Genomic DNA, 25,733 nt, shown 5'->3' with positions numbered 1-25,733 from the left:
GATCTATTTTAGGTTCGCTGAGAGAGCAGGGGTTTTATTTTTATCTATCTTTATACAAATCGAGTGGTATTTAAAATATGATTTTATTAGCATCGTGGGAAATACTTATTGTTTAGAATAAATAATATAAAGGAAAATCAACCTTTAATTTTGATTCAAATAAATTTCCTGAATCGAATCCTTATAATATCTTGAATATTTGATAAAAATGATTTTAGCATCAATGGATGGTAAATTAGATTTTTTTTATAGAACAATCAAATATGTAATTAATTTTTGTATATAATTCAAAAAACTTCATACAATGATAAAAAAAAATATTTTATTTTTAGAATGAATTAATTGTCGTAACAAATATGATTAAATATGAAGACTAATATTAAGTAAAAATGAAAAGTAATTGCTTTTGAAAATTGTGTAAAGTGTTTTGCTATTAGTTTGTATATAAATTTATTTAAGGGAATAATATTTACAACTACACTTTAGGTCTTTATTCAGCAAAATTATATGCTTATCTCAAGACGTATCAATATACGTGCGGGGAAATAATTTATAAATTAATTCGACATGTATAGATTGATCGATTTCATGGTCGAGTTGTTTCAATATAAATATTAAGTCAACTAGTGCCATACACAGATTACTGCATTATAAATAAGAGTGTTGATTAGGAAAATGACTGATGTTCGTTGTGTACTTGAATATAGTGGAGTAATCATATAAATTTTATGTTTATTTTGTTTGTGAGAAATGCGAGTGGTGTGTTAAAAATCCGTGTTGAAATTAATGACGTTCAAATTTAACTGATGTTGTCATTAAATTTCTAGGAATTAAGATTTAAATTATTTTAGGTCCCTTTAATGTTATGTAAAGGACAGCTTCGTTTACCTATACAATACAAAACTGAAACTAAGTGAAGTTTTAAATATTTTAGCAGATTGTATTAGTCACAAAATTCACGGATCGAGGCGCAAAAAAATGTCATCAGCTGGTTTCGAGGTATTGTAATTAGTTCTGGATATTATATGAAACAGCGGCGCGCTGTGTTTAAAAATGCTACACTATATATTGAAATGTAAATATTTTTTTAACCTAATACATCATATTTTATTGTGAACTTGAATAATTTTACTCGGTGCGATATTTTTTGATATTTTTTATGTGTTAAAGAATCAAAATAGATGTAAAAATGGTAGTTAACTTACGAATTTACCAGTTAGAGTAACATCTGAATTAAATATCTTAAGGCACATAATTACGTTACTTAAGGTCTAATTTTATTAATGTTAGCAATTCAAACTGGTTAATTCGGTTTTAAAGTGTTTAATATTTATGACATTCAAATATGTATTGATTAAGCTTTTTTTACAGAAATCAATCGAAAAATAAAAAGAACTGCCAAATAATTATCAGGAAGTTTCTAAATGAATATAAACTTATTGACTATTTATTTTTTATTTCATTATAGTCTGTATGCTCGTCTTGCTATTATAAAAATATTCCTAATTTGCAGTGTGCTCTTATTAATATATTAAGTAACTAGAGATATTGCATTACCACTAATCCTTAATATACACATTTAATATACTGTGTTCCAAGTTATTTACAAGCGAGTTTAGCTTCACATGGCAATGTCGTAGAAACCATAGAATCACCATACATAATGGTCTTCATTAACATGTTTTGTCTATTTTAGTAATTTAAATGAGACTAATAATTAATTACATCATGCATCAATGCCTCACAAATGTTGGTAATAGTTATCAAACAATAAATACTTAATAAAAAATAGCACTGGTCGTATTGTGCGATAATTTTGCACCGTTCAGAGGTACCGATCCAGACCGCTATAGATATAATAATATCTATATAAATGATGTAGAGGCTCCCAGTACGGCAGTCGAAAACAGCTCGCGACCGAGCGTAGATAAAGCCGATAAAATCACTAGTTACTAGTTAACAATACGAAACATGAAGTCGTTTTGTTGGATAGCCTTAATGGTGGTGGCTGTGTGTGGTGAAGAGACACGTCAGAATCCGTCTGTAGTTGGTCGTATACGAAACAATGGTGCACTGAATGAAGACGCCGAAAACACCGAATTAGTTCAGGCTTTCGTGGTAGGTTTTGGGCTCAATAAACTGTTTTATCATTCATTGTATACGGAGTCTTAATAGAAAAAATTACAGTATTAAATTAAATAATATATAGATTAAAAGAATAGTGCTCGCTTTAGGTTTTCCGTCACGGCGATAGGACCCCAGATGAGGCCGAGATAGAAAAGTATCCCGCTGATGTTAAAAATAATGACATTTTCTTTCCTTATGGAACTAAAGCATTGACTAATGTAAGTATTTTGTTTGTTTAATTAATTAACAAACTTCAAATATCTAATATAATTTTGCGATAAAGAAAGGGAAGCAGCGAGGATATCTCGTAGGAGAGTATCTCAGAAAACGCTACGATAACTTCATATCCCGCTTATATCTGCCGGACGAGATTTCAATACGAACGACATCCTTTGCACGGACTAAGATGACGGCGTTGACTGCTCTGGCCGCACTATATATACCTCCACCAGCTCAGAAATGGAACCCCTTCCTTAATTGGCAGCCTGTTCCATATGACACCATGGCGGCGGAAGACGACGACGTGAGTAATAACCAGATTAAGTCAAAAAGTAATCAAAGTTAATTAGTTCTAAATTTTATTTCAAGAACTGGTCATAAGTCGGAAAATTAATAACCTTTAATATACGGGACTATTGGTGTATGTAGCGGAGACTATTATGCAATTGGGTTATTCAAATTGAATAATAAGATGAGTGCCATTACCTGTTAGTCCGGTTTTTTACAAGTCCTTATATTCTCAATTAAATGTTATGTAATTATATGCTGAATGAGACATGTCAATAGTATATATGTATATTTTATGTGTATGTGTATATGAAATACTAATATTTCTATATTTTATAATTGTTATAGTTAATGTATTACTACAATTGCCCACGTTATCTAAAACTGAAAGATGCTGTCAACGATTACCCAGAGTTCCAACCAAAGGTGAAATCCTACGAAGGACTATTTAATTTTATAAGTTCACAAACTGGAACTAATATCACAACTCCTGATGACGTTTTCTTCCTAGATAATCTCTTTCAAACGTTGGTAAGTAAGAAGCTATGCTCAATTTACTTTATTGCATAATGACGAGGCGGTATAATATATAAAAAATATCTATTAATATTAAAGGAGAACGTTGGCGTGAGCCCTCCAAATTGGGCACAAAAGGTGATGCCGAAAATAAAAGAAGTAACAAAATTAGAATACGCCATAGAATTTTATACAAGTGAGGAGATACGATTAGCCTCAGGTAAGTTAATGATTGATTTCAGAGAAAATGGTCTATTAAATATAGAAAAGTAACCTTTAAATTTCAGCCTACATGTTACTATATTTACATAAGTTACTCTACTGATTGTTTGCACACATTCCATTTTTATGTTACTGCCTGCGCGCTTACCAAACTTCAAAAATTCTATTACATTTTTATATAAATTCATTTCAACAATATAGACAAAAAAAAATCAATGTCAATTGCCCTGGCAATGACCGTGAATCATTATTACGCAGGAGTCCTTCTGATGGATATACTGAACGCGACGAGCTCCGTTATAGCAGGTGATAAGGATCGCCCGAAACTATATTTAATATCAGCTCATGAAAACAATGTAGCCGGACTGATGGCCGCCATAAGGGTCTTTAAACCTCATCAGCCCCGATATGGAGCAACCATATCGCTTGAATTGAGGAGGCGACCATCGACGGGACAGTACGGATTTATGGTAAATATCTATGGTTACTTATAACAGATAAATATAAAACGAAACCAGAATTTTAAATCAGAGAACTTTAATACGGGTAAATAAGAAGTAAAAAATTTAATTGCTTGTTATCCTCATAGCAGTTTGTAAAAACTGACAATATTAGCGTTCTGTTTAAGCCTTTCAGTTATGAGTCAGCAGCGATGACAATAATTATACTATCTCTGAACTGAATTTCGGTATTTTAATTATCTTTAATCTTTATTTTAATATATCTTTAATTAATTATTCAATTACTTATTCATGGTAACATTACGCGAAATTTTCTTTTTATTAGTAAATTACGAATTTATTTTTGACTACCTTTATGACTGTATAAAAATTGTTGTTTAAAATAAAATCATAGAAATGAGACACATTAGATTAAATGTACTTTGTAGAAGTTTTAAGTATTATTTTATAATTAAAGAATTTTATTTAAGGTTATAATAATAATGATAATGTATTTGTTAGGCTGTGTATGCTGGAAATGCTGGCGGTCCGGGAGAGATTTTGCCTATCGCTGGCTGCGGGGGACAAACTTTCTGCGACTATAACACCTTTATACAACTGACAAGAGATAATGTTTTGCCGAGAAGTGAATTAAAAACTCTGTGTTATAGTTAATAAGAAACAATTTAGTAATTTTTTATTTTATTCCGTCAAAGACAACTGATATCTTATGTACGTTTTAGTCTATAAATATTAAAATGGTTACGTCATAAGACATTAAAATGTTTTTTATATTATTTTATTTCTATACAAAAATACAAAATGTTACATAGTTATTTTAACAGCAAAAAGTTGTTAAGAAAAATAAAATAAATGGCTGTGACGTTGTTTTTTTTTATATTCAGAAAACTTATTGAAACATATTTAATGGTTAGTTACTTTTAAATGTATATTTATATTACGATTTTTATTGTATACTTTATTCCCCGATTTAAAGAAAAATATATAATAAAATTCCACGAAATGTTGTAAAATTATCAAATTTAAAATACAACAAGTTTTAAATTTTAACTAAAGGTTATAATACAATTGTTGAATTGCTGGTAGATAAGAATGTATTGGATTGATTTGTTCGACTAATATGTGGGACGGCTGTGATATTATGACTTCAATAATAAATGCGTTGAAAAGAGCTACTGTTGAGTTATTTAATTCGTATTTGGTACCTTATTTTAAGACACTTTAATCTAATTTAAAAATAGTCGATTAAAAAAGGGTATGCTTTTACTTGGTTTTAATTAGTAGTAAAAATTTTAAATAATTATATTTAAGTTTCTTGAATGTACACATTTTAAATAAAAATATTTTTTTCGTATATTACGCGTTCTCTATTATTTTATATCTAAATTATACATAAAGATATAAATTAAGTTTCAATTTAATGTATTGGTGTTTTTGCCTCGTCTTGAATCAAACGCATATTTTCAAAAGTATACAGTAAATAAAATACTCTTACATTGAAACATATAAATCTATTATTCCATATACTTAATTATTTTATTGTCGCTTTACATGCTATAATATATCAGATAATAGTTTATTAGGCTCTGTAGGCTTTGTAACATCCCCTTGAGTATGTCTACGTAGGAGGCTGACACCTTGGTGACTAGTTATCTCTAGTTTAATTTGCTATTTGACCTACTGATGTTATATTACTGTCCTGTCAAATAGTTTAATCTGTAAGTCATTGAAGAAATCTAATTACGACTCTATTATAAAATTAAGGTAGACAATTATTTGTTCTCATTTAGTACATTAAACCTTCGAAATGTTTATCTTTTTATTAATTTAAGTGTTCACGATCAACAAATATACATATATAGTATTTATGTTATTTAAGGTTACTTTGTCTCAATAACATTGACACGCCACATTAGTCGGGTAGTGAATTGATATAATTCTTCATTACTCGTTCAACGTTTAGTATAATATTTTTTTATTAAAATAAATACTATTGAAGTCTTTATTAGCATAGCATAGACTGATAATGTTTGGCCTATAATATCATCTCTGTCTATGAGATTTGGTTTACACGAAAGATTTTTTGATATCTTAATATTCCATATGACAGATTTTTATTATTTTATTATTATAAGTTATTTACAAATAAAATACTTTTCGACCTTGACTTAATTTTTACATAAAAAATTACAGATATAATATAATTTTATTGCTTTACAATGCATTTGAATTTCATTTGCAGATAAAAACGTTGTTACCAAATAAAAATGTAAATATTCGTTAGATTAAATTAGTTTCTGTAACGACTTGTGGAGAACAACTGTGACAGAACTATAGTAGATTTTTCGTTAAGAATAATTAATTTTTACTTTTCTGTTCATCGTCTTTTTATATTGCCGAGGTAACTGGCGGATGTGTTGTGAGTAATTTTATAGTTGTAACAGATTTTTTTCAAACACGTGATTTAAATTTATTTACGGTGTGATTATTTAATGAACGTGTTGAAAACAAATTTTCATATATAGACCCACGTTGGGCACTCTGGATAATCCATTATGATAATTTTAAACTCATTTCAAAATAGCATGTCCAATATTCTTTTTGCCCTCAATGTTTTACCTAATATTTTATTGTTTTCTCATCTCTCAGTTTATAAGTACCTTTGTACATATTTTTTGGTTCAGATAATGTGGAACACTTGCACGATTATTTGATTTAAACACTTTTTATTAATTAAGTCGCGATAGAAATTAATATAACTTCAATTCTAGACTTCGTGGATTTTAATAATAGTAAAAAATGCATGAAATAAAACCAGCTGAAAACATATTCCATTGTGGGTATTTACATTACACTGGTGTAATGATAGCATGGGTTACAGTGAACGGTGTATTTTGTTAAAGGAAAAACGAAGTAACAATAAAAAATCAAATCCATTGAAAAGATAAACTTGCACAGTTTCTTAGTAAGAACAATTTTACACCAACATTTAGGTAGACAAATCGTCGTCGATAAACTAATCTCAGCACAATTTCTATTATTCTTAAGGAATCATAAATATATGTTTTACTATATTATTTATATGATTATATTTGTATATAAACATTATTTTTTTCAAAATGTATAGAAAGTAAAAAAATTTAAAGCATCACTTAATCTACTTTACCCACGAGGCTTCTCTTGTAATACTTATCAATAAATTAGAATTTCCACATGCATAAATAATTAAAATAATCCCCGTTTTAATAAAATGTTATTTTGAAATTAAAAAAAAAGTATTTTTATATTTAGTACCAGATTATAAAGAATACACGTTAAAATCTTACAAGTGATGTATTTTTAGAAAGAAGGACAATAATACAGAATTCGACGAAGGGGACAAACGGAAGATATAACTCGTTCGTACACAGGCATAGCAATCTTTTAATTCACTTCACTCTATTAGATAGAAGCAACCGTTCCTGATCCCATACGAGGGTCGTGCAAATTGTTTAGATGCTATACTATTAAAGCTTCTGTACGATTTGCATATATTGTAAATGTCCACAATAAAATTCCGTGGGATAAAATTTCAGTACAATAAATTCTTAACTATATATGCAACACCAATAACTTGCATGTCACATAAAATAACGAATTCTATGGAGTCTGTAACGAGATAAAATCTAATGTTCCAACACAATGTGATGTCGACAAGGGCGTCACCGGGGCGCAGGTCTATACAAATTGCATGTCTGTTCGCGTGTGTGTAAATATAATAGTACAATCGATTGGACGAAGTCAATCATCTGGTAGGTCAGAACGACCGTGAAACAGCCGAGCGTCCCGTGTTGATCTCAGTGGGACATCAATTCGCGCACCGAACACTTCCGTTCCTTTATATATATGTACAGTCAATTTCGAGTGCATTGTAACATGATACAGATTTAGATATATCTATACGTATAACAATAAGTGAATAAAAAACGTCTGCTATATATTTAAAATGTAGAGCTGTCAACCCGCCGGAGGAAAATGTAAGGTTTATGCTATAAGCATTTAATCGTCGATATTACGCTGATCAATGAAACGTTTGTAATTTAATTTAATCATAGGATAAATAATAATCTTAGATTATTTATGATCAGATTATATACATGTTATATAATGTTTGTAACGTTTCGTGCAGTCGTGACAAGATTATCTGGGAACAATTAAATACCATACACTAACTACTGTAGCTGCGGGAAAAGAATGGTTTTTAAGATTTCTATACTTGAATGTTTCAGTTGGAATAAAATTTACTCTATAATCATTTATAGTGATCGAATAATAATTTAAAACATCGCATGTATTAACACTGCATTTACTTTTTAAAACAGTAACAGTTACGAATCATGATATCATTGAAATATTTTTTTTAGTAACAATCTGAATATATAATATGAGTTTATTTCAATTTCATATTCTTTTTTGATCATTGAAACCATTTCAACCGATAAATGAAACAGTGTTTTTATGTTGCTGTTCTTGGTATAGGAAAGAGGGCGGTAGCGAGGAGGTGCCAACCAACGCGGCTGATGAGCCCAGCATGAAGACCGAACATACTTGCTGTTGTCTAGGCGTGTTGGTGGGCGTCTCTCTCATCGCCGGTTTGTATATAGTATATATTAAAATTTTTTTGGTAAAACCTATTCTGTCAAAATATATCTGGCAGTCGATGAACATCCGACAGCAAAAAAATATTTATTTAGGTATATTATATATTTATTTAGGATAGGAGAAAGGCAATACAGAACCCTTATTGACTTGGACATACATCTATTATCTTGCAATAAACACTAGCATGTTTATTTCAATGATATAAGACCTGACGAATATTTGTACGTGGTTATTAAACTATCCAAAAGTATAAAAAATAAAATAAACGAAATCCTGATACTCTAAAAGAGAATGTTCATATTGGCATCTATTTCTTAGTGAAATATTTAAAAACTATTGATACGATTTGGATTGATTTTTGAATTTGGGTAGCCAAAGCGTTGGCCTGATAGAAAGGCTTTTTTTTAATTCACACCTCTAAAATGAGGAAGCGAAACCAGGGAATAAATGCATTAAGTAATTCTGAATTCCTTTATTTCTTTATGAAAATATACGTATATATCATATCCAAAAGATAATTCAAATAACATGTAGTCATGAATGACTATGGTAGGATCATGATTGTAATCTTTAATTAAATTAATTACTTGATCCAGCCCTCGTAGCAGTCATACTAATGAAAGACACTACAGTTGAAGTTACAGTACTACGACAAGTTCACGTGGTAAGTGTTAACAATAACAATTTAAATAAATCAATGAACATATAAACATAGTTTTCTCTTATACACCTTCATTAATTTATGTAAGAAGCAAGAAGGAAAACTGCTATGTATTGTGAAATTATTATCCTTATAATGAATGTTATTATAATAATGATTTGTTGGCAGTTAATGTCGCACGGGGAGCGCACGCCCAGCGAACGTGAATTGGAGATGCTGGGGGCGCCTCCATCGGAACACGTTTTTGTACCTTACGGTGCAGGAGCATTGACTAATGTAGGTTAAACATAGAAAATACATTGATATTTATATTCAATCATGTAGTTCCTATAAAGGTGTATATAAAATTTAAATCACGTCATAAGTAACGCAGAGCTCGGTTGCGCTATAATGTCATCAATACCATTAATCCATTTTGCATGGTAATTGTAATCCGTTCGATGCGAAACCTTGACCAGAGAGCACATTTTAGCGTACTTCCTCAATCAGCTGTATTAAACACGAGTTAAGCAAAATGAATACGACTTTGCTATTTAAGTGATGATTGATTTGATAAAAAAAAATTATATTATGTACAATAATTTGTCATGGGTCACGTTTGATAAGGTATGTTTGTGATATTCGAGGGTCAGTCAGCGAAACTCTTAATGAAACGTCCACTTCCCGGTACCGAGGGATTCATGAAGGTCGCCGTCTGAACAGGAACGAGGTGTCGACCCGTTGATTACTGTCGCTGCCTAACAATGATTTATGATCTGCTACTCACACAACGTCATAAATTCTGCGAGTGTCTTTACAATATATTTACAAAATTTTTAACACAGGAAGGGAAGCTCTTGACGTACGAGATGGGCGCATTACTTAGAAAAAGATATAACGATTTCTTAGGACCGTATTACGAAGCTGGTAAATAATATGTTTTAATAGTATAATTAAAAATTTTACAATTAATTAAGCTTCATTTTAGTAATTACGTAACAAGAAAATGAAATTTTGATGTAATTGTGTAAAGTACTTTCAGTTCTTTAAATAATTATATACATATATATATATATTTATATACGTGTATTTAAACGTGTCATAATAATATTTTTTGTAGAAAAAAGCATTGTGATAGCATCAGATACGAATTTGAGCAAGATGACGGCGTTGCTGATAGCGGCTGGTTTATGGCCGCCGATTTTAAATCAAATGTGGAACGATTCCATAAGTTGGCAGCCCGTTCCTTACACCTATCCACCTAGAAGTGAAGACTACGTAAGAAAGAAACATTGTATACACCACCTTTTTTTGCTTGAAAAGACAGCTTTATTTTTATTTTTTTATCATGTAGTCTAGCCCTTATTATGAAACTCGTAGATCTTAGTTACTGTTTAATATTTATAAGTTAGTTATTTATTAAATATTTTGAAACCAATAATTAAATTATGAATAACACAGAGATTCTTGAATGCATTTTTCCAGCTTTTATACGAAGAAAACTGCCCGCGTTACAATCAAGAGAAACAAAGACTATTGAAAGTGTACATCAATGAAGGACTGCTTGTACCGTATCGGGATTTCTTTCACAAAATCGCACACATGACAAACACTAACTTCAGCACACCACAGGACGCGTACAATTTAAACAACTTGTTCGTGATACAGGTAAACTATTACTTTACGGTAATCTTTGCCTTAGTAACAAAATTCATAATAGATTTTCTACTTGTTTTTGATTATAGTGTACTATAAAAGTATATACTATGTATTTGTTGTTTTATTTTGCAGGACGATATTAAAGTTGCGAATCCAAAATGGGCCAAGCATGTCAAGAGAAAATTGATGGACGTCGCTCGATTGGAATACTCAATGATGTTTCACAATAACCTTCTAAGAAAACTCAGCGGAGGTAAATATTTACACAATTTAAAACTATACACGAGACATCAGTGTATTTAATATATTTGAATTAATTGAGCTGAATTAAGACAAATTAATAAATAACATTAATACTTAAAGGGACAAAGAGTTGCGTTGGTTTGATAATATCAATAGACTTGTTCGTAATGAATCTAATATTGCATCAGAGATATACAAACGAGGCTGTTATAAAATTTGCAGGACTTGCGTAAAAGGAAAACTAACAAATGTATGAAAAAAAATTAAAACCCACCCATGAAATAAATTTCAACAAAATGTAAAACCCACGTAGCATATCCGAACAACATAGTTTAACTTTGAATGTGTACTGAAAATCATATATTCCATGACATGTACCGCACAGGTGCTCTACTGCAGCAAATAATAACCGAAGCTATATGGAACACGAGAGATGTCGATAGTCCAAAGGTGTTGGTTCGTATCGGCACACCCGTGTCGGTGGCGGCGCTGCTGTCGGCGTGTGTGGCGCCCCCGCCGCGTCTACCGGACCCGGGGGCAGCGTTGCTGTTTGAGTTACACGAAAAACAACCTTCCGCAAAAGGGAAGAAGGATAAAAATGACTTGACGCACGGTCAGCGATTTGGATTTAAGGTAATATTTATATTTTAAGTAGTTACATTTTGCTAATAGCTCGCGACTGGTTTAGTAGATTTTTAGAGCGTATTCAAGTGTTTTCTTAATATTTTACGTTTATCGTATATCCATTTTGTTAATTATTATTTTTGTGTCAGATATACTACTGGGATGACGATTCAGCGGAGCCTCGACTAATGGAAGTTCCCGGTTGTAACGCATTCTGCCCTTTGGATACTTTCTCTAAGATAACAAAAAGCATTGTGTCCCACGACTATAAGAAAGACTGTGAACTTACTAGTGCATAGTCGACAAGAGAAAAACTGAATACAATATAGGATGATGCACGGCTTGATTAAAATTTAATATTAAGTCAGAAATAAAGAGCTTGTAAAACAATACTAACTCCTTTATAACATGTTATATTAACGGTCTAAAGCCTATGAACCTGTAGATTAATGAATGGTTTCACTTACCCTCGTCTATCTTAAGGCCGATTTCATCTTTAGGTATGTTCAAGGACAAGTCCGCGAAAGCCTCGGAGCCCCAAGTTTGAGTTCCTCGCAGTTTGAGATATTCCGCTATCAAAGCAGCTATGTGAAGTTGGCAACACATGGCCTGACGGACAAAATTGCGATTACTATAATTGTGACAGTTCTTTAGAGTTATTATAATCTATTCGAGTACGATTTTTTACAGTTTAAGAATACTATATATGAATCATTCCATTACATATGTCAGAAGAAAAATCTCTTTTATTCTTGCCTTGCACGTATCGATAGATTAACTACTTATTGTATATCATATGGTATACTAACAACAATAACAGAATATTATAACGAGAATTATATAAGTGTTCCTGCAATATTAGATAATGTATTTTATTTGTATGTTTCACCTCGTCGTGGTCGTTGTGTCGCACGTTGTGTTCCGCCAGTGTCGCGAGCCAGGCGTGTCGTAGGCGAGGCGTGGCGCGACACGAAGCTGCCAGCGCGTGCTGTAGCTCCGATAGATGAACGCTACCAGCACCTGGAGTAAAGAAAGGACGGATAGGGATTGAGAATAACGCTATTGGGTGTGTAAAAATAATGAATAGAAACGCTGCCATTATTCCTGTTTAACGTTGATAATATAGGATAAAAATTGTTTTTATGTGTTAAAAAAAATATTACCGTGTCCGGCGGCCCCGCCCACTCCGGCCAGCCTGGCCCGCGCCCCCACCACTGTGCGCACGCGACGCATTAGTTCCGCCACCTCACTTGAGAGACCTGTTGGGTTCATATATATAATTTAATGCATAGCATTGGTAGTATAACATAACCTTAAAGTTCCAGAAGTTTCCAGAACTTTATAGTTGCAAGTGAGAGTATTCAATAATATCAGTATTGAATTTAAGTGAAAAAAAAAATGAGGGTTAAAAATTGAATTAAAAATTATAGACTACTAAAATCTACGTTTAATACATATGGAAATTTTCTATTAAATTTGATCTTTCGCAAACTTTCGTATTATTTGTGTCATAATATCTATATTCCTACTGGCAATCATTCGGATTACCAATGTGTTCTGGTGATCTGGTACTAGATTCAAACGGTAATTTAGTAGTGTGAGATCAAAACCGATCCTGTTACATACCAGTCCCTTTCATAGCTTTATCTCCGGTAGCGAAGCAGTTTATCACTGATAGGGATTCCTGGAATCGCTTGCAGTTCAATACTGTAGAACTGTCCAGCAGTTTGGACACGGCTATTATCACCTAAAATAAAGAAAAGGTTTTAGCTTTATTATTATTCCATTAACGACAGACGAAATAAACTATTTATTTTATCTGACCGAGCTGAACTATTTTATTTATCTGGTTATACTGATGTTATTAAGAGTTCAAGGATACCTGTAGATGTACTCTAGTGAGGTTTCCCTTCTCGGCGTGCTGGAAGTTAGCCCTCATGAGCAGGTAGAGGGCGGCGGCTGCTTCTCGCCGCAGCCAGGCAGCCCGCGCCGCGCACAGACGGACCACAGCGCACACCACACCGGCACATACTGAACTGCCGCCTGTTAAGCAATGTATAATGAATCGTGAGACTTAAAACTTTCGGTGTTTATTTTCAACGCGACTTTCATCATAATTATATTCTACTTGTTCTATGTAGGCCAAAGATAGGATAGTCTTATTCCTTAGAATAGTCCTAAAACATTTGTAATGGGAAGGGATGGAATTGTTTATTAAGGTTTTTTTTATATTACGATCTAATTAATTAGTATAATGCAGCATTTTTTTCTTTTATTCTAAACAAATAATATTTATACAAAATAATTTTCCGGAACTCAAAAACCTCGGTATTGAGGTAACTGGAGAAAACCAGAAATATATGTTATATACAAGAATAAGGTTCTCTCTAATTTGATTTATATTCATTTACCTTCGAACAGTGTTTCTGAGTACTGATTGATATAAGCCCGGAGGGCGGCGAATAGATGCTTATATAGAGTTTCACTTTGAGGGCACTGCAGTAATTTTAGATACGGCTTAGCGGCGTTTCCTTCTGCCGGTCCTAAGTTCCTCATAAAAAGACACGCTCGGTCTATAATAATTAGCCCTACTTCCGTTGCTAAGCAACCGGCGGATAAGACTGCATGTTCGGACATCATTTCAAGTTCTGGAACAAAATATTTAGCAACTTTTAATGAAATATCTTATTATATAGAGAATAAAGATATTTGAAAATATGTCGTTTGGGCGTAAAACGTACCACTTGTGACTGTTGGGTTGACAAGGTTTTCTCTATTGACAGTGTTGTTTTTTTCGACAACGATGGGCGGCTCCTTCGAGAAGTCTGGTGGACTCATCCTGGCGGGCAGAGTCCTGGCTTTAGCTGGTTTAAGTTTACCGTTACAATCAGGTGACGGTAAACTGAATTCGGACAAAATCTTCTTTCTTCCCACATATTGAAATTGTTCCGCACATATCCTAGAAACCATATAGAACTTTAAAATTACGGATGCTCTTATTTTAGTTTAGGGGATCCTACGATTTATTAGATGGTATTTGGGCAGTAACACAAAAACCTGCATGTTCTGTATAACATTTTAACATGCGTGAATCATTTCTTACTCCGGCAGGGGTAAACAGTTATTCGAAGACTCATACGTACTCTAATACGTTAAAGAAGGCCTGTTGTTGGACACGAGAGTGCGTCCGCCACCACTCCAATAGTCGCTCATCGTCCAGGTACTTGAGTACGAACAGGAAACATAGCAAGACATCTCGCACTTCTTCCGGAGATAGAACGCCGAACCTAGGATGAATCATATAATATATAAAAGGTTTCATGTCCATAATTATTTACAATTTAAAGCTTATTACTGTGCCATAATAAACCTATAAATCATATCATACAACTAATATTGTTTAATAATCGGGACAAAAAATTACCAACATTGGGCATTACGTAATTCGTCACTGACTGTGAGTTCAAGAGCCTTTTTTGTTTAGAATAACGTTCTTTTAGAGACTAAACGTTTTATAGTTCTCGTATCTTTTTCTCCAAAAACATATTTAAATGATATCGCCTTTGAGATAACTTTCCAGGTTTAACCAAAAAGCCTTCCTCATATTTCAATGACTATCTATAAACTAACTTGGGATCTTTGTTTCGGCCTTGACCATGCATATACAGATAATTTTAAATAAAACGGCGCGTCTTTTCCGCCAACATGTCATGTAATACATAGTGTACCTGTTCACTTGGTCACCGATTTCGCTCAAATCTAATCGAGCGTTACGTGGCAATGAGTCTCCCCCGGACATAGTGGACACTGATTCAAGGGAGCTTTGCGACATGTTAGTTGCGTTATCTACAAGGGAAAACATTCACCATGACACACAAACACGATAACATTTATCACATAAAACCCTTAACCCAATATAAATATATAATAATCACCTTTCCCATACATATTCGGAGGTTCCTTAAAGTGAGTCGAGTTACGCAACGGCGTGTGATCGAAGTGTAAGGTGAGCCTGTTTTTGCGTGGTGTGCTGTTAGCGGAGGCGGCTTCTTTCTGTGAACTGCTGACTGCGGGAATACAGGTGCCGTCTCCATCCACTCTGTCATGACCATTTTCTAATACCGGACTGGCCAAGGTTTTAGTAACGAGCCGGTGGGCATTGTCTGAAATTGATGGCATTTTTAAAATATAAAAAGAAATAGAAGTTTATGGGTATATTATATAAAATCTATATTCTAAAGTCGAGGGTGAAAGTTTAAGGTGAGGCTTCAAATTTTATGAGGTTAGGAAAAAATCTTATAGAACACCTATAAATAATTTAAGAGAATCAGTGGGGGTGAAGGTTTGTGGAAGACGACTTGAATTTACGCCGATTTGACAGCCATTAAGACAGTAAATACAATTTTTCTTAAATTTAAAATCATCTTTCGTTAGTTCCACTTATAAATCCCATAGATTAGTCCTTATCCATAAAGTAACCGCAGATATTCATACCAAGCACGACTGTGAGCCACGGTGCATACAGCTGTGCCAGTCGCGCACGGGCTTGCCTAGTCCTGTAGCGGTCGTCGTGCTCGTGCTTGGTGAGTAGCGCGCGCAGCACGCCCAGCGACACACGACGTTTGCTGGGCACCTCGCGGAGGGATTGCTCCACCTGACACATTCTCGTATTAATGCATTTACTTCAATGGATGTAGATGGTTTTTGGCGGAGTTAAACCGAAAGGAGACTGGTCCACAGTAACTCTTGTATTGAGTTATATGAAAACAAGACAAGGTGATCGTAGTGTTGACCGTATTTTTATAATTAGAATTATATTATAGTATTTTCATAATTAGAAGGTAGAAATAAGTTTAGCCTTTGTTATTATATAAAGAATTCTAAAAATTATATATATATATATATATATATATATAATACTAAAGGGAAATTTTTAAAATACCTGTTTCAATAGGATACCAGCTAGAAAATGTCTCATTATAAAGTCTTCAGACAATCTTAGCTTTGATGGATCTGAAACAAAGTAATTTATTAAACTATGAAAGCAACCAGGATTGGCATCCATTGTTTTATTTTAATGTTACCAAGACGTTACCTTCATTCTCATCTTTGCCATTTTTATTAGCTTGTAGAGGCAAATTGAAAGGAACGTAGTGCTCGTGGGAGCATATAGTTTGGAGAAATGTGAATTTAAAATCGAACAAAGCTTTTGGGTCGCAGGCCTTAAATTTCTCCAAATATTTCTTTATTTGCCTAAATACGAAACCACGGTCCATGAACGAGAGACAAGACTGTAAAAATACGTTTTAATAAAATGTAATTATTTCATTAAATTATAATATAAAATTATTATGAGTATTAAAAATGTAAACATCAATTAAATACCTTAAGGAACACGGCGAGATTTTTATTAAATATGTGAGTCTGCATCGGTTGTTGTAATATATACGTGGGCTCCACGGTCGTTACGAGCCTGTCGATGTTCTCTAAAAGATCGTTATGAAATCTCTCGTTTCGGGACATCTGTTTATGAAAGGCAACAAATAAATAAAAAATATACGAGTTATCGTAAATTGAGAGCATTTAAATTTATTACCTTTATCCGACCGGTGTTAATCAGGTATTGTGCCATGCTTTTCACGATAATGTCAAAGAAAAAACTTGAGTACTGCATAAATTTGTGACACAATAGAAAGTCTTGTTGATTAGGATCAACGAACATGTACAGTGGTGCTGTCAGAACTGTGTGTAGCTTAAATTCTACGCAATTGAAGACATACTGAAAAAACAAACATATATATATATATAAAGATAAAATAATGTCTTAAACGTCACACATAGTATAAAATCAATTTACAAATCACCTTAACATAACTATCGAGTAAATCTTTTCTGCCAAAGTCATGTATGAGATGAACATAATGTACTATTAATTTCACAACTTGGTAGCCCATGTCTGAAGTGTATCCTTTTTCAATTGTCTGTAAAAATAAAGTTAGATCTAAGACTTTCGCGAGTTTTATTCATTTAAAAATATAGTTATTGTAATAAAATGGGGTCAGTTATGTATTTTTTTAACTTTTTTTTTATACAATTTTAATTTTTAGTATTATAGTCATGTTCAATTGGTAAATAAATAATAATATAATAAAGTTACATTTGTAAGCACCAATAGAACTCATACTAGACTTCTGGGTAATTGTCACATTGTTTTATCAAAAACGAATGAGATCAAAATGGATTTCATATCGATTTAATAAATTAAAATATAGTATAATCACCATCAAATCGAAAAGCTGATTGAAGATCGTAGGAAGGAAAGCTATCAGCGAACTGAGATTAACAGCGTGTGCGCCCTTGAGCGCGTTACACACGTCGTGCCACGGCGGAGCGCCGGGGGAAGTGGGAGGGGAACTGCTCTTTATCAATCTCTCTATTTGGCAGAATAGATTGTGCAAATGCACGTCACGAGTTGCCACAGTTGAGTCAAGCACTAGCTGGCAACGGAATAGTGGCTTCTCGCTTTCAACCCACACCACCTCTGGACCGGCGTTCTGAATTTAAAAAAAGGAATTTAAATTTTTTTTTATAACTCCACAACATAGACAAAAGATCTTGAAATTATTTAAATTGTAATATTATTTTATTAATTCTCACTCCTTTTCCTAGACCAAGGGGCTGAATTGATAGATAACCCGAGGGCAAATGTGTCGCCACCGGCAGATTGATGAACTCATCGATGAGCTTATCGTTTTTCAGCAGTGGCACCCAAGCATATCTGAAACATTAATTTAATATGACGTCTTCTCAGCCTAAGCCCCAAAATATATAATTGAGTTTAAACGTACCCTATACAAGTTTCCACATTGGTGTCATTCTTCTTTGCCAAGTCGCAAGAAATATGATGAAAGGTGAACAAAAGATGATGCGACGGTGTTATGGTTGCTGGCAGACGGATCTTTGCTTCATCACACCAACTGGGATTCGTGTTGTGATGTAGTACTGAACACCGGTGCTGGGTCGTCATGCCTATACGCCCATATATAACCTGAACAACAAATTAGATCACTTAATGTAATTACATTAAAGCAAGTCTTACGTGTGTCAATAATAATAAATTGATTTTAAATTTAAAAGACCATTTTCTAAATTTGAAAATGGAATGAACGCCAATAATTGGTATTGTTGTTTTATTTACTTAATCAATAGGATGGTTTCGTCTTTAAAAGCACATCACCTGCAATGGTTTCACATCACCGACATCGCTTTCCTTGAGTTCGATAGAGCAAGCAATGTTCCTGGCTCTCACGAACATTTTCTGCGACTCGAAGCTGAGTGATAACGGTCGCACGTATAAGTGGTGGATGTAGGATGCGTAAGGCTGTTCGGCGTCTGCATTCAGTGTTGCCAACTCCAACGTGAGCGGCGACAGAGGTGATAGCGGGAAAGGCTTTAGTGCTGCGTACGCGCTTGTCATACAATCTAGAAATAATATATAATAGTCAAAACAAACATTGCATATGTTGGATATTACTAAGATTATTGATATGATTCAAGAGATGATTTAATGTAGCTGCAATAAATAATTTTTGAAAGAAAACTTTTTGATCAGTTGGCTGTTTAAAATTAGTTGCAATTAGAGCACTTAGTATGGAACTCATAAACGTGTTATACGTTTAAGAATGTTATAGGGATTCCTTTCTTAGGAGGGAATCCCTATAGATTTAAATAACATTAATTTACTTGGTATTTGTTCGTTGCTCTGCTGTATATTGATGCTGAGCCATCCCGGTATTACAGTCAATTTTGCAAGTTTTTCCGGTTTTCGGTAATCCGATAATATTTTCAATAAATCTTCATCGGACATTTTGTTCGGTTCCTGACGGTAGATTGCCGGAAATTCTGGCGTCGTGTCGAGATCGTTGCTATATAATCTAATAAAATTATTATTATTATTATTATAAATTAAAGAAAATATATATCGGTAAAGATAAATCTATACTCACTTAAATAAAGGTTTCATCGCCCAAGCAAACGGCATGCGATAGTTGCCAACTCGGTTGGCGTAGGCTTGGACAGTTTTGTGAACTTTGAGTCCCAGCCGAGGGTCTTTTGTGGCCTTCATGTACGGCTCTAACACCTGACTCACATGTCCTTGTAAGATCTTATCAATTTTAACAACTAAAAATAAGTCTGGATGTGGATTATTTACTGATAGTAAAGCCTGAAAAGAAAAAAATATAGTTATTTGTTGTAATATTTCATGTTATTTTCTGTCAATTCTCTAAGCAGATCACCAACAAATGTTGGAATTTTTTGAAATGAATGACGCACAAAGTATATCTCTCACATAATATAGTAAACTGATAAGTAAATACCTGTCTCTTTGATTTGAACCATTCATCGGATAACTGTTTGACGTCCAGTTTAACGTCATAGCTAAAATTTTCTACTAATGATTTTGTGCACTCCGTCTCTTTGACTAGATCTCTCACGGCCGCGTGGTTTAAATCGAAGTGAAAATTTTCGGTGAGTTTTTTGCCACTACGGGCATCGTAGAGCGCTAGATAAGTGAAGTAGGGCTCCACTTGGCACAGCAGTTCTTTGTCACCATCTATCGGTGCTTGTAATCTAAATTTTAAGCTTTCGCATTTGAGCAAAATTCTTTGGCCAAAGTGTTCTCTAAAAGAATATACAAAAATATATTTTACAACACTAAAAGCTACGTTGGTATATCGAAAAGTTGATTGGTGATGACCCGAGGCACCATAACTTATAGGATGTGTAAAATCTACAACATTGATAAAAACTAAAAAGTAGGTAATCGGTCTTTCGATAATCAAAAAAACAGTTAATGCTTAAAAAAAAATAAACAGGTCTTTCGATATTCCCAGAACTTTTAACATGAAAAAAAATTAAAGTTTTTGTCGTCCCATCTATTAAAATTTCTTACTCGTAAATGTTTTAGTAAATATGGAACGTACTTGAACGGTTCCAACTGCGGCTCGGGGGAAGGAGCCCTTTTATATGGCAAGGTGAATATATTAGAACGAGAGTCGTTCCTAGCCGCAGCTATTGAGAGGTCAGTCTCCCTCGAGTACCGCATCAGTAGCGGGTTCATGCTATGCTCCAAGCCTTTCAGGGTTCCGAAGATGGGAGGAGGCGGTTCCGCTGTTAGAGATACGTCTGCATCTGATATAATGTTATGGTTTTAAGGAACACTTATTTATTGTTTGTTTAAAGGATTGGACGTTTTTAAATTAAAAGCGTGATGCCTTTCGAACTCAATGAAGCTTGAACTCAATGAATTCAGAACCAGCTGTAATAATTCTGGTTCTGCCAAATAAAACTCCCAGAACAGAAGTTGTCTTTTCGTTTTCATCCGAGATGGATGGATGGATTATACATGCTACAGCATTCATATCAACATCAGATAAATAAAATATCTAATTTTTATATAAAAATTAAAATAATAATAACACGTAAGGTCCTCGTAATAATCATCTCATAGTTCCTTTACTAAACCCTATGTGTACCATTCAGTTAATTGTCGGTTACTTTTACAGGACTGCAATACACCCTAACAAACCTGGCGGTTATAATATACGAGACGTGTTTAACATAAATAAATTTAGTTAAGAATTATATATAAAATACATTGCAACCGCTAATGACGTGTTAAACATCGCCCGGCGAATGGAAAGTATTCTAATAACTGGATATAGCTAACATAAAAAGAAGATGTCAAGAGACTCGCTGCACTACGGGACTTATTAAGTTGGATAAATCACTTTCAGAATCTAACCGGACTTTAAATTTTTTAATACCTCTGTCTAAAGTCTCTTCAGACTGATCGATACTCTGGTCCTGGTTCTTCTTTAGCGCCGCCTCGAAAGCCTTTATCCATTCGTTCATTTCTTCTTCGTTTTCGGCAGCAAAGGTATATCCCTTGTTGCCGGACATCCGTAGTTCGAAACAGTAACGCGCGCGCTTTGTATTCTAAAAATTCAATGTGTATATGCAAGTAGAGCGTTACAATACACTGTTGCTGCATTTTTAAACCAAACATTTTAATGGTATTTATTGCAAAAAGAATTTTTATCAAATTGACTTCTTTTTTAGATTAATTTAATTAGTTTCGTCTAAATATAGAGATTTTAGTTCTTTTTGAGGAATATGATTTCGTAATTACTTCTGTTATTTTTGGCTATATAGTCAAATGTTAAAAATTTCTTTTTAGCGTTCCAAAAATAAATCTAGTCGTGTCACAGACCAGACGTTTGTACTTATAAAAGGTCAAAGGGTAACGTCCTCTAAGCCGAGGATGTTAAAAAGGTTATAATAATAAGCTCAATAAAATTAATTAACATCGACGAGGCTTCTCCTATAAACACATACATGTAGGAAAACAGGTGCAGTTCGCGTACTTGGCTACGCTCTAAATACTAAGCAAAAGGAACAAGTCAGCCCTTCAACAAGAAGTCAAAGATTCCACCAACGATTTCTTTGTACATAGTATGTAACGTGATACTTTTTCATATAACAAAAAAGATATATAATTGGATTACGAGAAACTGTACGGAGAAACCTCCATATACATAGACATTAATGTATATAACATTAAAAACTCTTTGGTATATGCGTCTATTTGTATAATTTATTTGCATACATAATAATGTTAAGTAATCACTGACTTTCACAATTTTCTATTCTCATATAATGGAAGGACAATTTATCGACGTTAATAGAAATGTCATCATAATGAGAAAACATTTCTAATGTAAAAGTTATTTACCTTAACAACTTCTGAGCAAAAATCCATAACAATAGTCAGTTTAGTGTCAGTTTTCTTCTCGTCTTTATACACTTCGAGTATGTAAGCTCCGTCCGCCTCTCTGACCATTGAGCAATAGCGTTTCTTAAACGATTTTGAAGCGAGATTGCTGAATATCCTATCAGAACCGATTTCTGGTCCTTTGAGCAGGTAGCCCTCTTTGGTTCCAACGTCCACCTTAGCTTGGGACTCATGATCCTTCTCTGTTTCAGCATCAATATCATAAACTTCTTCCAGCAGCTTATCATTTAACGGTCTGTATGAAAATTTATTCTCCTATATATTTTGATGCAAAATCTCTATTCAATGATTATAAATCAACGAAATTTCGTTATATATATAGGTTATTAGTACAATATAATAATCAAATGATTTTTTTTAAGGACAACACTAAGAAATAAATAATAACAAATTTCATAGTAAACACGATAAATAGAACAAATGCTCTTTGTGAAAACTTGATAGTAACATTTGTAATAGTAACCATCATTAATGGTTACTGATAACATTCTTAACAATGTTTGAGTTTCCTCCTACATATATACATATAAATATATATATATATATATATACATACATGGAGAGGACTTACTAGTTAATTTGATATATTATTCAATTAAGACTGAGGTCATAATTGTTATTTGATTGGTATCGTATTGAAATTTAACCATATACAAAGACAACTGCATAAAAATCATGAAACCATTCTTAACAATCTCTGCACAAAAACAATCAAAAAGTATCAATGTGGACTTAAAACATAAAAAGCCAAAAGTCTGATTTAATTTATTAGCTGATAAAAAATAATTACCATTTTATTTATAATAATATTTGTATAAATAGTAACATTATTTTGCAATCTATTACACTATATAGAGGAAGTGAGTCAGATATGAACAACATATAACCTTCTAAAACAAAAACAACTTTACAGATTGTATAAATGACCATGAAATGTATGTTAATTGTGAGGCTAGAGGATATTTAAAAGTTCACAGATTGCATTATAATTTAGCATAAAATTAGTAGTCATTAACATATGAAAGAACATTCGAAAAATTTACCTATAAATAATTTTTGCACATTCTAATAATAATATATGATTGCTGTTTAATGAAAATTATTACCTTGGTAAATTAAGATAAGATCCGGAATAGTTGCTGTATTTATAATGAACAAGGTTCCAGCTAGAGGCGTAACTAAGTAATGCCTGTCTCGTTAGAAGAGGACATGTTGATGCAGTTCTGACATCTGGTACAGCTGTTGTCACAGTTCTCCAACGACGAGGTAGCACAACACTCTACAACATAATGGCAATAATACAGTATATAAAATAAAAAAAAATTGCCATAACACTATTTGAGCCAATTAACTCAGCTTAGGTTTAATCATAAATTAAAAAAATGCTAATGTATTTACCAATAATGTTCGAAAACTTTCTAACCCAAATGTCTCTAACAGCTTTTAGGTGAAAGTATCTAAAATATTCAGTGTTAGAAATATAGTCATTTTATTCATTAACAGAATACTTACAGAAACATCATCAGATGGATAGAGAAGTATTTCCCTCAATGGATCATTTAAAAGAAGTGTTTTGTTTTCTTGAATGTATTTCTCAAAATCAAGCACATTGCACTTAGTACTTAGTACATTCTGAAATGGATACATCATTGAATACCTATACATTTAAAAGTAATGGGAAGTATTACACTATGTAGTTTTAAAGAAGCAGTGATGTTAAGAATAATATTAAATTATCAAGATATGTTATCTGCTATTGAAGTAATGTTTACCATTAATAAAAGGCAGACAATAGCCACTGTTAAGTAAATATTAAATGTATAGGATACAACTGTCATACTTATGATAAATGATAATATTCAATAAGTTATACTAAATTAATAATAGTTTTGACTTTTAAATTTTTTAAATATTAGTATGCAACGTAAATATAGTAAATACCATATAATCATATAATATGGTATTTGCTATATTTACGTTTAATGTTTCAGTTTTTAATTTGACCACATTTCTCACTTTAAAATTAAATTATCAGAATCGTATTTGAAAGCTATGGATGTTGTAATGTTTTGAATTTTAATAAGATTCATAATTTTAATTTTGTCCCCCAACCAAACAATAATAATTACAATTACTATGTAGCTTTAAGTTTTAGATTAGAAAATTCATTCCCTTTCATTAAAGGGTTTTCCCCAAATATATAACTTTTAAATCAATAAGTCTTCATTATACTCGTACGACTTCTAAATAGGGCCAAGTCGGCTATTTACCTAGCAGATTGTTTCGAACAGTAAATAGAAAGCTTTGAACCTGTAATCTTTAGTGTTTTAGCACAAATATTTACCTCATACTCAGCGCCATTCTTTTTATTGCGGGATATCACTGGAGGCATATTGCAATTTAACAATGAAAACCCACGTACAAATAATACATTTTAATTCATGATACACAACACAGAGAACATCAACCCGTTTTAAAATATTTTCAGTGTTCAAAACAAAAACGCCGAAAACCGCACTAAAGCCAGTAACGATTTGACAAGGCTGGAGGCTTCTGCACTCTGCAGTAATTTAGTTGTCAAACTTATGTATGGAGCACAGATTATACGTTTAGGTTACTATTCGCACTCGCTATTTTAGAATTTTACGTTTAGAATCGAGTTTATTATGAAAAACTCTTATCGATAATTTGAAAATATGTTTTTTAAGATTTTTATTTAATACTTATATTTTGATTGAGTAGGTGCGAACCAAATTTTGGCAAATCTTTCTTTTTATTTACAAACTTCAAAGTAAACAGAACAGGTATTCCATTACAAAGACAGCTATGTTTATGTTCATTAATATTTTAAAGAACTGTAAACCCACAGAACTCAAAGGGTAAAATCATGGTATCTGTGCTGTTTCCTAATATTTATAAATACAAATAAACATCATATTTTAAACAACTTATTTATGAAATTTATGAAATAATTAATATTTATCATAGTGAGTGAAAATGTCTGAAAGTATACGATTAATCTGGGCATTAATAGTGAGCATGTTTATTAATGCCATTGAGAATAGACGTTAAGGGAAGGAATTGAAAAACATGACGAAACATTTGAAAAATGTTTCTGTCACTAAAGAAATAAAATTGTACTGGGACTGTATCGGATTGTTAACTAGATTATTTTCCACCCAATCGAATACAAGGCTAGACTAACTATGTTTTATGAATAGCGGAGATAATTAACCTT

The 25,733-nt window shown here is 32.8% G+C and overlaps 3 protein-coding genes across 7 annotated transcripts in view; 2 read left to right on the top strand and 1 right to left on the bottom strand.

Annotated features, from left to right (window-relative positions):
* Positions 1 to 25,043, bottom strand: part of LOC116779571 (dedicator of cytokinesis protein 9) — a 31,353-nt gene extending 6,310 nt beyond the window's left edge. The window contains exons 1-29 of one of the 3 annotated variants that reach the window (XM_032673924.2): positions 24,840 to 25,043; positions 24,008 to 24,127; positions 23,602 to 23,774; positions 22,436 to 22,730; positions 21,468 to 21,639; positions 20,625 to 20,832; positions 20,019 to 20,322; positions 19,647 to 19,864; positions 19,384 to 19,574; positions 18,878 to 19,122; positions 18,489 to 18,688; positions 18,298 to 18,418; positions 17,922 to 18,194; positions 17,505 to 17,621; positions 17,237 to 17,419; positions 17,026 to 17,163; positions 16,736 to 16,931; positions 16,583 to 16,653; positions 16,135 to 16,294; positions 15,576 to 15,803; positions 15,369 to 15,486; positions 14,784 to 14,927; positions 14,382 to 14,599; positions 14,052 to 14,288; positions 13,523 to 13,683; positions 13,267 to 13,387; positions 12,804 to 12,899; positions 12,530 to 12,660; positions 12,108 to 12,249 (exon numbers count right to left, since the gene is read on the bottom strand). In XM_032673924.2, coding sequence (XP_032529815.2) covers positions 12,108 to 12,249; positions 12,530 to 12,660; positions 12,804 to 12,899; positions 13,267 to 13,387; positions 13,523 to 13,683; positions 14,052 to 14,288; positions 14,382 to 14,599; positions 14,784 to 14,927; positions 15,369 to 15,486; positions 15,576 to 15,803; positions 16,135 to 16,294; positions 16,583 to 16,653; positions 16,736 to 16,931; positions 17,026 to 17,163; positions 17,237 to 17,419; positions 17,505 to 17,621; positions 17,922 to 18,194; positions 18,298 to 18,418; positions 18,489 to 18,688; positions 18,878 to 19,122; positions 19,384 to 19,574; positions 19,647 to 19,864; positions 20,019 to 20,322; positions 20,625 to 20,832; positions 21,468 to 21,639; positions 22,436 to 22,730; positions 23,602 to 23,774; positions 24,008 to 24,127; positions 24,840 to 24,887 — 5,029 coding nt within the window. In that variant the 5' untranslated portion in view covers positions 24,888 to 25,043. The remainder of the gene's footprint in view (positions 1 to 12,107; positions 12,250 to 12,529; positions 12,661 to 12,803; positions 12,900 to 13,266; positions 13,388 to 13,522; positions 13,684 to 14,051; positions 14,289 to 14,381; positions 14,600 to 14,783; positions 14,928 to 15,368; positions 15,487 to 15,575; positions 15,804 to 16,134; positions 16,295 to 16,582; positions 16,654 to 16,735; positions 16,932 to 17,025; positions 17,164 to 17,236; positions 17,420 to 17,504; positions 17,622 to 17,921; positions 18,195 to 18,297; positions 18,419 to 18,488; positions 18,689 to 18,877; positions 19,123 to 19,383; positions 19,575 to 19,646; positions 19,865 to 20,018; positions 20,323 to 20,624; positions 20,833 to 21,467; positions 21,640 to 22,435; positions 22,731 to 23,601; positions 23,775 to 24,007; positions 24,128 to 24,839) is intronic. The other 2 variants (XM_061523202.1, XM_061523204.1) reach the window with 2 other exon arrangements.
* Positions 639 to 5,192, top strand: LOC116779570 (venom acid phosphatase Acph-1-like). 3 transcript variants are annotated; one of them, XM_032673923.2, is made up of 8 exons: positions 639 to 999; positions 1,994 to 2,118; positions 2,235 to 2,345; positions 2,411 to 2,650; positions 2,983 to 3,165; positions 3,250 to 3,370; positions 3,631 to 3,842; positions 4,335 to 5,192. In XM_032673923.2, the coding sequence occupies exons 2-8, from the start codon at positions 1,999 to 2,001 to the stop codon at positions 4,485 to 4,487; spliced, it is 1,140 nt and encodes a 379-aa protein (XP_032529814.1). In that variant the 5' UTR covers positions 639 to 999; positions 1,994 to 1,998; the 3' UTR covers positions 4,488 to 5,192. The 3 variants fall into 3 exon arrangements, with proteins under 3 accessions (XP_032529814.1, XP_061379199.1, XP_032529813.1); XM_061523215.1 differs by lacking the exon at positions 1,994 to 2,118; XM_032673922.2 differs by lacking the exon at positions 639 to 999 and having other exon boundaries at positions 1,489 to 2,118.
* Positions 7,660 to 12,380, top strand: LOC116779569 (venom acid phosphatase Acph-1-like). The gene is made up of 10 exons (XM_061523206.1): positions 7,660 to 7,849; positions 8,352 to 8,464; positions 9,071 to 9,138; positions 9,304 to 9,411; positions 9,960 to 10,041; positions 10,235 to 10,392; positions 10,600 to 10,782; positions 10,906 to 11,026; positions 11,402 to 11,649; positions 11,790 to 12,380. Coding segments are annotated over exons 1-10 (1,233 nt in total). The 5' UTR covers positions 7,660 to 7,847; the 3' UTR covers positions 11,940 to 12,380.
* Positions 25,044 to 25,733: the final 690 nt, after the last annotated feature.

This window comes from Danaus plexippus, chromosome 2, assembly GCF_018135715.1.
Source record: "Danaus plexippus chromosome 2, MEX_DaPlex, whole genome shotgun sequence".
NCBI lineage: Eukaryota > Metazoa > Arthropoda > Insecta > Lepidoptera > Nymphalidae > Danaus > Danaus plexippus.
Note: the sequence above shows the minus strand (reverse complement) of the source record. Positions and strands in the feature narration are given on the sequence as shown.

Excerpts from the sequence above, each read along its gene's own strand:
- LOC116779569 (XM_061523206.1), top strand. Across the intron at positions 10,393-10,599 it reads CACCTAGAAGTGAAGACTAC|CTTTTATACGAAGAAAACTG; the intron begins GTAAGAAAGAAA and ends GCATTTTTCCAG. Across the intron at positions 11,650-11,789 it reads GTCAGCGATTTGGATTTAAG|ATATACTACTGGGATGACGA; the intron begins GTAATATTTATA and ends TTTTTGTGTCAG.
- LOC116779570 (XM_032673922.2), top strand. The coding sequence starts at position 1,972 with ATGAAGTCGTTTTGTTGGATAGCCTTAATGGTGGTGGCTGTGTGTGGT. Across the intron at positions 2,651-2,982 it reads TGGCGGCGGAAGACGACGAC|TTAATGTATTACTACAATTG; the intron begins GTGAGTAATAAC and ends TAATTGTTATAG. Across the intron at positions 3,843-4,334 it reads CGGGACAGTACGGATTTATG|GCTGTGTATGCTGGAAATGC; the intron begins GTAAATATCTAT and ends TGTATTTGTTAG.